At 31.7% G+C, this 12578-nt stretch overlaps 1 protein-coding gene and 1 long non-coding RNA gene across 2 annotated transcripts; one reads left to right on the top strand and one right to left on the bottom strand.

The window, feature by feature from the left end:
* Positions 1-4448: 4448 nt before the first annotated feature.
* LOC111242317 lies at positions 4449-5784 on the top strand. Its single transcript, XR_002669114.1, has 3 exons — positions 4449-4595; positions 4684-4777; positions 5618-5784. It is a non-coding gene; the product is annotated as an uncharacterized LOC111242317 (long non-coding RNA).
* A 4702-nt stretch (positions 5785-10486) lies between these two features.
* On the bottom strand, positions 10487-11659 carry LOC106770300 (ethylene-responsive transcription factor 1B-like). Its single transcript, XM_014656117.2, has one exon. The coding sequence runs from the start codon at positions 11454-11456 to the stop codon at positions 10818-10820; it is 639 nt and encodes a 212-aa protein (XP_014511603.1). The 5' UTR covers positions 11457-11659; the 3' UTR covers positions 10487-10817.
* Positions 11660-12578: the final 919 nt, after the last annotated feature.

The following is a 12578-nucleotide window of genomic DNA, read 5'->3' on the forward strand; positions in this document are numbered from 1 at the left end:
CGTGCCTTGATTGTTGAAAATATTGGGTAACAAGAAGTAAAAATTGTTGCAATGTTGCAAGTAAATGAGCAAAAATATGATGAAAAGTTGGCCACCTTTGTTGATACCCTTAACAACCAACTCCTAAAAGCTCCTGCCCTAACACTACCACTGCTACCTCCAATCTAACAGCGATGTATAATTCCAAAACCTTAAAGGAGAGGAAATCCTTGTTTAGGGGAAGATTTTTTTAGGAAGTCGTATCATTCAGGGGGAGAAAAATCTTTATAAAAAAATCTTAGAAACCATGCAATCATGTACATTAATTTCGTATGATTTACATATGCTCTGATACTCTAATGCTCATTATTTTGGTTTGCTCCAATATTTATCTTCCTTTCTACTTTGATACAATTATTTTCTTATTGTGACATTTCTTTTTTAATTAATACATTGCTTCATTGCTCTAATAAAATTCTTTTTGATAATATATGATATGATATTTGTTTACTCTGATTCATTAATTATATTTTTTCGCTTTGAGACAATAATTATATATATTTTTTTTGTTGCTATGATACATCATTGATGCATTTATGCTCTAAAACTGTCATCTTTTTTACATATGCTCTGACAATGATTTGACTTATGGGAAGTCATCTATCATTCATACATTCTCATATTGTCTGCCCTTTATATGCTTTGATACATTATCTGCATAAACTACGAGAATGATAGAAATTTCTAATATTGAATATACAAATTATATGCTCTAATGTATTAATGCCTTGAAACTAGAATGATAGAAATCACTTTGATGAAAATTGCATGTTTATCATATACTTTGTTATAAATTACTAGATAAATGTTCTGGTATGAATTGCTCTGAATATATAAAAGGATAGATAAACGATTAGCATGATAAAGTTGTTTTTATCCTCCTATGCTTTGATATATTGAACAACAAGATAAATGAAGAGTATGATAAATTTACTTTTTCTAAAAGTTGCTCTAATAAATTCTTATATGCTCTACTAAATGACTAGCTTGATAAAATTATTTTGATGCTCTGATCCATATTTATCTTATTTCTCTTATATTTTCTTATTTATTTCGTGTTTGCATAAGTATCTTAAGACAAGATTGCTTAGGATATGCTATTTTGAAGTTTAATAGTGTCTAAGGAAATAGTGTTTGTAAAAAGAATCGTCCAGGACAAAAACACTAAACGTATACACGTGTAAACAATATCTTGAACGCATATGTTACTCTAATCAGACCTCACATAAACACTAGTACAAACCATGCCTAAACACTCTAATGAATGTCTAAAGTTTTAAATGCATGTACGAATATTACCTTCTTTGACTATTGTGCTATTTTCTCTTTATCTGTGCAGATCAATAAAGGACAAAGTTTTATTCAAAAGTTTTGCATTGATTCAAAAGAGCGTCAAGAGATAAGAAGACATTTTGGAAATGTTTCCTCAATGCTCACTAGTGCAGAAAGGGCTTTAGTCATATGTTACTTTTGACTTTTGACGTCCGATCCAGACCCGACGTCTATGTGGGTGACGTTATTTGGACGTCGGTTATTTGGAGGTATGACGTCGTTATAGACGTTGTTATAGACGTCGGTTCACTGACATGACCGACGTCTATAAAGACGTCGTTCATGGCACTAAATGACCTCTACGGGTTGTTATAGATGTCAGACATATAGATCTACCAGATGTCTAAGGACACTATAAAGACGTCATATCTGGCACTAACCAACGTCTAAAGGCACTATAGACGTTGGACAGACATTAACCAACGTCTAAGAAGTGTTCGTTGTGTTTTGGTGTAGTTCTGCTCGTGTCTTTGGGTAACGTAGTATCACCTCTTTCCTTTGCTAGTTTCTTCGTAAGAAAAAAAATGCGTCTTTTGCATCCCTTATGACATTTCAACCCAAAGACGAACCTGGGTCATTTCCTAGGTCCATTCCGACCGCCAATGAAAAAGAATATGGTGGGTCTCACCGTATTCTTTTTCTTTAGCGGTAGGAATGGAACTAGGCAAGGACTCATGTTCGGCTTCAGGTTGAAATGCCACAAGAGATCCAAAAAAACGCAAGCTTTTCTTATGAGGAAACTAGCAAAGGGAGAAGGTGCACTATGCTACCCAAAGACACAAGAAAAACTGCACCAAAACACAACGACAACTCATTTTAATCGGTTCAAATGAAAAATAATACATCAAATATTACTTTAATTGGATAAAAAGCAAGTTTAAATGGTTCAAAAGAGATCAAACGCACCTGAAAATGCAATGCAGCAGAGAGAAAATGCGAAGGAAGACGATGGTTGCCAAGAGAAACTAGTGCGTGAAACTGCCGGTTCGCAATCACTCATTTAACAAGAAATGAGACGTGTGTTGCCCAAGAGACTGACATTTATAATGGAATATACATCAGAGATTTTACTAATCTAACGTCCATTCGATTTAAAAAATAATATTTGTGGTATATATAAACGTCAGCTGTAGGGAGGACCGATGTCTATAATCAACTATAGATGTCGGGGTGGCGCGTTCAAACGTCTAGATGGCAGAAAGAAATGACTTTTGAAATACCTGTCAGACTATAAACGTCACGTGGGCGGGGCCTTGACGTCTATAATCGAATATAGATGTCAGGTGGCGGGATCAGACGTAAAGATAGCGGAAAAAAATAACTTTTCACCTACCTGTCAGACTATAGACGTCGATCGGAGGGGCACAAACGTCTACATTGCGGAAATAAATGACTTTTCACCTACCTGCTAGACATATAGACGTCAGTTACTAGGGACCCCGACATCTATAGATTATAGACGTTGGGGGCCCACCTAACTGACGTCTATAAGGCGGAAAGAAATGACTTTGTACCCACCTGTCAAACATATAGATGTCAGTCAGGATAGCCCCGATGTCTAAAATCCTATAGACGTTGGGCCCCTCTTAACTGATGTCTATATGACAAACTTATTTACGAAAATGCCACTGGTCATCAATATACGTCGTGCTTACCCTTAACCGATGTCTAAGGGGTGACGTTAAACAACGTTTTTGCACTTGTGGCTTTTGGTGTGCTCAATCTGTATAAGTAGCATAATTGCCTCTCAAAACGCAACATAGTATCTGATCTCGTACCAAAATGCTACACACTTACATGAAAGTTAATACTTTTGAGTAATGGATCTTTTTCAAAGATGGCTATATAAAGAATACTGCACGAAAAGAAGAAAACAATAATTATTATTGCATATACTCATACGCTATCAAAACTCTCTTTCATTTGTGTCGTCTAAGCTCTTTAAAAAATGAAAATCTTTGTAACAAGTTTTTTAGATAATCTTTGTATTGCTCAAATATTCTTTCTAAGATAATTGTTATTTGTACTTATTTTCATAAAAACAGTTTGTTGCTTTTGTATAATCAGAAATAATTTAAAATATTTATTTGTTTAACTCAGTAGAATTAAACTACATAATCAGTTGGATTAGTTGATACTAGAAATAGTTATTCTTATTGTAACTCGTCGTAATATTTTCAAATATTAATGAAACCTTTTACGAGTACTTAAAAAAGATTTGGACATAACTTAATTAGAATGAACCTATACCAAAAAAAGTATTTTTTTTATTATCTTTTTAAATATATTTTAAACACTTTATAAAAAAATTTAAGTGTTCAATATTGTGTGCTGAATGTACGTCCCGCATAAACAATATCTAACACTGTATTACCAAAGTTTTTGAACTTTATTCAAACCCCTTTCTAAAACTTACCTGTAATGTCTCTTAAAAATTGTGAATTGAGGAAGGATTAAAACTTAAACTAAACCATCCGCAAAAAGTTAACTAAAGATGGTAGAAAGTCATAAAGTAAATTATACATAAATAATATAATGCAAAATTTCCAGATGCGCACATTCACGTGCATGCATCTTCGGCTTTCTGCAACTCGTTTATATTATTAATTATTTATTTACTACGTGTCACAAAAGACAATATATGCTACAGCCAACTTGTAATTTTTGATTTATTTAAAGATAACATCTGAAGCATTATATAATATAGGGCGGTAGACGATGACAACTTAGTATTATAGCGCATGCTTCAATGAACATAGGAGTGTCAGAATCAGAGTTGGGGCCAAGATTGTGGATATATACAAGGTATTGAGAAAAGGTCCCGGTTGTTTCATCGTATACATTTACCAACTTGTTGAACCTATGCACTACTGTCATTTTTCCTTTTTGAAATGAAAATGCAAATTGTGCACTTCGCCAGATTAAAACCTTAATATGAATCATGCAATGCACCACCCAAATGAATGAATCTGGACACTCCACATAAACGCGCAGCCTCTCGTCATGATCACTCCATTTCAAATTGAATCCTTCCAAAGTTCGAGAATAATGCATGTTTATATACATAATGCATGCACCTGAGTAATTTCCACTTTTTGATTTTCAAATTCACACAGTTTGTATATATATATGTAACACCACCACTTCATAAATTGGTTGGTTCGCAATCACACCTAATTTGTCTCAACATGGCTGCTATACTTGAGTTAGACTCCGTCAAAAAGGTAATAAGCACTAATCCTGTATTGAATGCTCTCTAGTCTTAATCATGTTTATGTTAGTCATATATAGCTAAATTTTCAACTATGGCAGAAGCGTTGTGTCATGAAGACAACCAACTACTGGACGTGCATTTCTAGCACTGGATTAAGTGGCGAGACTACAGCTATCATGCGTACACAAAAATGTAAGTATAATTCACAAACTTGAAGAGTTACTTCTAGTTTTCTTTGTGCAGTATAGAATGTTTGTATGCTAAACTCTGTCAGATATTTCAATAAAGACAGGACTTAGAGGGTTTAGAAATTGGTTTATGTTTGGCTTCTGATTGTGTTGTTATCTTATTGTTATTGGTGTTTTGATGCTTCTGCACCAACTATTTGTCTTAACTGGTATATATATATATATATATATGAAGTAGAAAAGCTCGCGCTTATAACTTTGATTCCTTTATTGAAAATTGCCTGATATATGCATAAGTAGAGTGAGTTACAATGCCATGCTGTATAATGAGTTTTAAAGCATATAGGAATGTTTTCATATGAAGAAATGGCTTATTTATAAGACCTATAATCACTAACCTTTTCCTACAATCATTCATTTTCTCTACATTTCAACCTTAATAAATACACACGGGTTGTGTTTATACACTTGGTAATTAAATTTAATGGATATATGTTATTTTTTTAATTATTGTGCAACTTTGTCACTATATATCGTTTAATCTTTACAATAAATATTTCTGAGATCATTACATTTTTAAAGTACTCTGTTATATTTTGAAATCAATCCTAGTTTTTCTTCTTAATTTGTAAGTTAAAAAAATGGATAAGTATATGTAATAATCATTTCTCAAACATATAGCTTTATATTTCCCAGCTTCTGTAGAAGCCGTCCCTCTCCACTGTTAATCTATCTTTCAGTTTTCTCCCACACAAAGTCTTTCTAACATATGTTTTAATCAAATAAAAGAATTTTACATTGTTTCAAAGTTACTGAATCTCTCTTGTGCCTGTGTGTTTTGCAGGGAACATCACTTCATCGGATGATTATGGATTCATTGGATGAAAAAGGTGTTTATTTCATTCATTTAAACCAACTTTTCATTTAAATTTTCATATAATTGATTCTTAGGCATTATGGAGTAAAAACTACTTGTTTGTAACCGTTGAGTGGTGAGCTTCCAAATGAAATTTGTATCAGTTTAATATTTTACTTTTCTGGTTTAATTTTTATGCAGAACCTAGCAAAACAAATGTCATAGACACAATCATCATTATGCATTTCATAAATAGTAAATCAATAAATGCTGGAAAATGAAAGAATTGTAATTAATTAGATGAAAATCATAAATTAATATAATTGAAAATGACATGTTTACTTTGTTTAAATTTGTCTTTAAATAGGTTTGTTCTATCTCATTGTGCTAATCTTATTTATAACATTGTGAGATTGAGTTAAATTTAAAATCTATGCTTTAACATCATCAGAAACATGAATTAGAGTTTATTCTTGTTGGATCTATTGATCCACTTGTTATTAAATCATTTATTTATATTTATAATGTATAAATATAAAGTAGGAGAAGATATGTTGAAAGTTCTACATTAATTAATTAGATAAAAAAACTAATTTATAAATTTTAGAAATTTATTAATAATTTTATTTAAATTTTATTTTATTTGTTTGAGTCTGCTAGTATTTATTTTGATTTTGATAAATATAAAATATAAATGAGTACTTTTGTATTTCCTAGTCAATTGCTATTTAAAGCTATCATCGATCAATGAAAAAGCACTGCAGTTTTGCCAGTAAATTATTTTAGAGTACGTGCACCAGGATCTTGATTGTATAAGATTAACTTTGAATTAAAATTCAAATTTTAACATCATAAATCATCTTTTTCAAAATCAATATACCATTATGAATTTGTGGATTTTTATTTTGACAGAAGACGGGTTCTCAGAAACATGAATTAAATAAATTCTTAAGCCTTTCCTACTCTCCCTTATTTGATCATTGCTACAAGGAGATTGATCAAAATTCCATATTTTAAATTGAATTTCTCCATCATGTTGCAAATGTCACTTTTCACCACGCAAAAACTTTTTGAATTTGATTTTTTTGTTTAACCCTATTTTTGAGTTTATGGGAACATAGCCATGCTTTAGAGGTTCATAGACCAGGATAACTTTAATATTTACATATTTTCCTTCTTTGTTATATACGTATATTGTTTATACAAATGTATACCTCATTGATGATGATAATCAATGAGATGATTGATGTGATTAAGGTCAAAAGTTAGTTGCTTTAGGCTAAAAATATCTTCCTACTCTATACATAAAAACGGTGAACAAAATTGTCACTCTTCTCTATCTTCTTACTCCAGTTTTATGAATACATCTTGATGTAATTGAATTTAAAAACCCTTGTGCGAAATTCTTCTTTCAAACAAGTCTTAATTAAGTATTAATTATTAGGTTTATGTTTCCTGGTAGCTAGCTTGGTGGTTGGATGTTTTGTAAGGGCATTTTAATTTTTTTAAGATTCTCGTGGAAAAGGAAAACCAACTAAAAGAATGGATTAGTTCACCAAATCTATGGATAAAGTATATTGTTTTTCTCTAATTTCAGTTGCTTTGTCCTTTATTTCCAGACACCAAATTTCAGTAATGAAATTTTTGAATTGGAGCCCGATGGGTGAGATGTGAGTGGATTTTTCATATAATTTTCTTGATCTTCCTAGATTGAGGGAGATGTTGAAAGCTCGAGCACCGTAAAAGCCAAAGTTTGTGATTGTTGAAGCTCTCTCAAAAGGTTGATAACTGTTCATGTAGGTATTTTAACTTTCTAATTAGTCAAAGGAAAAGCTTTAATCAGGGGATTATAGTTATTTAATCTTCTAAAGTGCCTTTCAATATTTTGAATGCAATTAGCCTAATCAAAGCATTGGGTTTTGAGGCCAAACTAAGTAATTTTAGGTGTCATGAGACAACTACTGATGAGAAATCGAGCTGAGTTTAGGTGTTATGAACTCTCTCTCACATGCTGGTATTGTTGAAAAACTGTGTTCTAGGTGAAAAATTCATATTTTTAATTAAGTAATGATTATTACCTGTTATGATAGCTTAGAAGCAAAATTCATTAAGTTCTGATAATTAGGATTTAGGTGTAGATTTCTTCTATTAAGTTATGTTTGGAATCAAATTTTCTTTTTGTGATATGTTAGTTGTGTAGGATGATGAGGTTTCTGGGAATTAGGTAGTGACGAAGTTCTGTAAAAGACCTTTGCTGATGGGTAATGGCATTCTTTGTGTTATTATACGATAGAACAGAGAAAAATATGTTATTAATTTCTAAAATTATTCTGAAAGGTTAGTTGACTTATTATAAAAATATATTGTGTTTTAACCCTACGCATTCATTTCAAAATATGAGCTTTTGAAAAATATATTCTGTGATCACATATGAATGTTAGAGGAAAATAAAACAAAAGTAAAATAATCCTATTTAAGTAGAAAAAGTCAAAACAAAAAGTAAGTGGTAGTATCAACTTTTCTTTTTAAATTTCTTTTTTTCCTTCATAATTCCACATTAATTTCTTGATAGTGGAATTCCAATCTCTCTCTCCAGATAAATGTGTAGAAGTAGACACTGGATAAAATAATAAACAACAATTATAATACACTCATTTTTTTTTCCCTTTTCCTTTTCTAATCTTATTTTCCTACCCTTTTATATTTGTTACTTTTTTTTTTTCATTTTTCTTCATATTCCTTTGTTTACGAAGGATGCACTTTAATCATTGCTCAATACAATAAATAGTAATTGAAATATTAGAATTCGATTTCTTTTGGAAACTAATTATAAATGTATGTACCACAAAAATATAAATATAAAAATGGTAATATATATATATATATAATAAATATTAAACTCTGATTAAGTAATTTCGTTTTCTGAGACACTTTTGTCCTTGACCGAGGGATTTGGACCGGAAACTTTCTCGTTTTTGTTCTTCCGCCTCCTTTAAACCCTATCCCCACCACACACCAGCACATCATTATTATTTTTCCCTCAAAACTAAGTCAAATTAATGATGCTAATTTATTTCGTTTCTATTGTTTTCAGGAAAATATTTCAGGAACAACGGAAACATTGTCGAATTGAGAGAGGTATGTTTTGTTGTTTGTTCGTTCTTTTTTTTTCTTGTTGATTCCAGTATCAGGGATTTCTGGAAATGGAATAATTTCATCGTGGAAAATAGTACATGGCATTATTTTTTATTGCATATATAGATGAACTTGAATGACATGTTGATTCAAATTTTTAGAATTGGAAATATTGGGGTTTCACTGATTATTCTTTGCTTTTTACTTTTAGTGTATAGTTTCTTACGGGCGTATGCTTTGTGCTCAGCACTCAAAACGCAACTTCTTAATTTATAAGTATGCTTAAGATTTGGGTTAAATTTTCTTCCAGCATTATTCTGATGCTTAAAATCTGAACGTTATAAACGTTTGTTTTTATTCCGTGGTCTAGTAATTTTTTACGAAGAATGCCTTGAAATCTCTAACATTCTGATTTCTGAAATAAAATGCTAATATGCCCTTGTTTAATTCATGAAGATATAGTGTTATTACATTTTGATGAGATGTAGATCATTAGGGAGCAAATGATGATAGATATCCGAATTTTCTATGTAATAATACTCAACATCTTCCTTTTTACTTAACCTAGACTGTAAGACATATATTGCAAGGAGTGTAACTGTGTAATGGCTGACTGCTATCAGTGTATAGTTTTTCCCTTTGATTTTTCAATTTTTATCTCTTCTGCAAGTTAAATCAAGAAATAATTTTAGTTGAACATCTTCTCCAAAGTGTGTTGACAAGTACAACGCAGAAATGAAGCTAGTGATCTATTTGTCTTTCTGGGTACAGGTATTGAATTGCAAAGTCCTGCTAAAGGTAAATTCATACAGAATAACTCTTCTTAATCGGTTCCTATTGCAGTGATGACCTATTATAGAAATATTCTCTTGTTTTTCTTCAATTTCTATTTAAAGATTTATTAAAAATTTATGAAAATAAGATTTTTCCACTGTGTATATATCCTTCAGCTGAAAATAATGAAGAGTCGATTTTTATTATTTTATGTTTTCTGCAGTATAATGAATGGTATATACTGTTGGGAAGTCATATATGTGTTGGTGGAAATGATGAATGTGTTCATATATGGTATTCAGAGACAATTGTTTTCGTTTTCTTAATTTCATCACACTTTTAGGTTTCCTGTGTTACACTTGATGTATTCAATGAGTTTAATAACATTTGTTTTTGGTATTATATATACTTTCGATCATCCTTCTGGTTACAGTGATTGCAAAATCTACACTGAATTGATTGATCACAATTTACAAGTGTGTATAGAAAGAAATTTAAGGGACAAGCCAGACATCAGATTTAACTCTAAAGACCCCTAAAAACTTTACCAAATTTTTCAAAAAATGTGATAATACAAACTTGACACCGAAATCACTGGTCTGAGTTTTGGATGTCCGGTCAATGGAAAAACAAATTTGAATATGTTTCAATCAAATCTTTCTTTCACAGTTACTATCTAAAAAGGGCCTCATGAATCTGCCAAATGAACTTACGCAGAAGAAGGACATTCTGTTGGTTGCGAGTGATTTGGTTTGTTGCGATTCGGATTGAACTCTAGTTACATAGGAATATCACTATTTTTGACAATAAGGTTTCTAACTGCAACTATGCTCTAGAACTTCTTAGGTATAGTGATGCAATAGGATGAAAAGGTTTTTCGTGCATGACTGGAATAGTGACTTTATTAGAATTCTTGAAATGGGTGTTGAAATATGAGTCATGAGTTTGTATAAGAAAGGCATCGAAAATGTAGGTGCCAGCATGAATATTCTAGAAGAATGAATTCAGGTTCAACTAAAGAGTAGAGTCGACAAAATGTAATTCACTACAGAAGTTCATGCTCCCAATTGCTGCAGTAAGGATTGAATCACATTAATTAATGGATCAAATAATTCTTATAGAAATTTTCTAATTGGATACCATAACAGAAGAATTGGCACTGGACTTGTATATTAGTAACGAGAGATCATAATACATACAAATGCCAAGATGGAAATTGTTGATTATGTAAAATAGACAAAAACAAAAGGAAAAAGAAAAAAGAAATAGTGGGCAAGATTTAGTTGAAGTAGGTAGGGCTTGCACTTTGATCTGATATGCTAAGAAGTTGCTCTAGATAGTCGACTCCCAAATCTTCTAATACCACTACACATGGCTTTGATTTCTCTTTCCCTTTACACTCTTTTGCTTTTGAAAAGTGTTTTTTCTTGCAGTGCCTCGCCTTGAGTGCAAGTGCAGGAGAAGTGCCATTGAAGCAGGTATATTGGATCTCTTGCAAAGACTCTTTAACTCTTTTGACAGGAAAATTGAGTACAGCATTATGGCCTCTCATGGAAAATGCAGCTTGGTCATAAGCTAAAGCAGCAGCTTCTGCACTCTCAAAGGTTCCAAGCCAAACCCTTTTCCCACTCCTTGTCGTGTCTCTGATTTCTGCAGCAAATTTTCCCCAAGGCCTTTTCCTCACACCTATGTATGACCTATCCCTATTCTTCACCTCAGACTCAACCACCAATTTCTTTGCCTCTTTGTGGTTTCCTTCTGCTGGAGCTGTAGAGAAGTCAACCATGTCGAAGGAAAGAGAATCGTGTAGAGGGTCAAGAACATCATTAGATGACAACGGTTGGAACAAAATTTCTGAAGGCTCCTGCATCTGCATGATCATGTCCCAATATGGGCTCTGAAAGAAAGGGGAAGACATAGTACTAGGTTTGTAGACAACTAACTCCTGTCTGTTTCTTCATCTTCCTTCTCCTCTTGACAGCAATTTATTTGCCTCGGACCAAATATTATTTTGATTTGTTTAATTCAGGGGGTTTATCATTTATCTATAGGTATGTGACGTGATGCAAAAGTATTAAATATATCATTTAAATAATTAATTTATTATGTCCTTGTTTTGTTTATCGTTTAATGGATTCCTCCTACATGTTCCAATCTGGGTTTTCAGAAAAAAAAAGTGTAAGTCTTAATAGGCAACTGTTTTCTGTCGCTTATCATCTTCCCATTTTCCATTAATTTATTCGGCTTCAAACCCCATCTGTTTTATCAATCCTTTGTACTTGTTTTTAACTGTCATTTTGATAGATTTCACTGTTACTTCAAAGTTCAAGAAAAGGTTTAACTTTAGCATCTGCAAATAGATGCCTCGTAGATATTATAACAAAGTTAACACACTTATCTTCTTAAATGGTTTTAGTTAGTCTAGGGTAGTTCCATGCTAAATTTTTATTCTTGTAAGAACATCATAGAACCAACAAAAGAAAACATTTTATCTCTTACCTTTTAGTCAGGTTTCATATCTTATGTGGTCCCCTTTTACTTATTTCTCCATATACATGTTAATCATCTTATCAAGAACATCCTTCCGGACTAGCCATAAACAACGTTTTTTCATTAGCAATAAAATAAAGACGATCTTTAGCAATGCAGAAAAGTAAGGTTAAACATCAGGTTCAGGAGAACTATCTGGATTCATATTAAACACTGCCGTTTTAATTATCTCCCTCACTAACCAATTTAGGAATCTAATCAGAAATGAAATTAGTTGTCACTTCAGCTAAAACATAATCCTGAATACAATAAAAGTAAAGAAAGGGAACGGTCTTAATTCTCTTAGAATCTTCAATAATTTTATCACCTTCACTTGAATTATTTCTTTTGTTTTTTACCACCCATGAAAATAAAAAATAAAAAATGAGGTAATTCAAAATCTAAAGAGATTGAAAATAAGTAGTTTTATTTTAAACAATGAAATCGGTCAAATTGAAAATTTAAATAAGAGACTAATAAACAAAAAAAAAAAACATAATTAAAACTGAAA

This window comes from Vigna radiata, chromosome 8 (genome assembly GCF_000741045.1).
Source record: "Vigna radiata var. radiata cultivar VC1973A chromosome 8, Vradiata_ver6, whole genome shotgun sequence".
Lineage (NCBI taxonomy): Eukaryota > Viridiplantae > Streptophyta > Magnoliopsida > Fabales > Fabaceae > Vigna > Vigna radiata.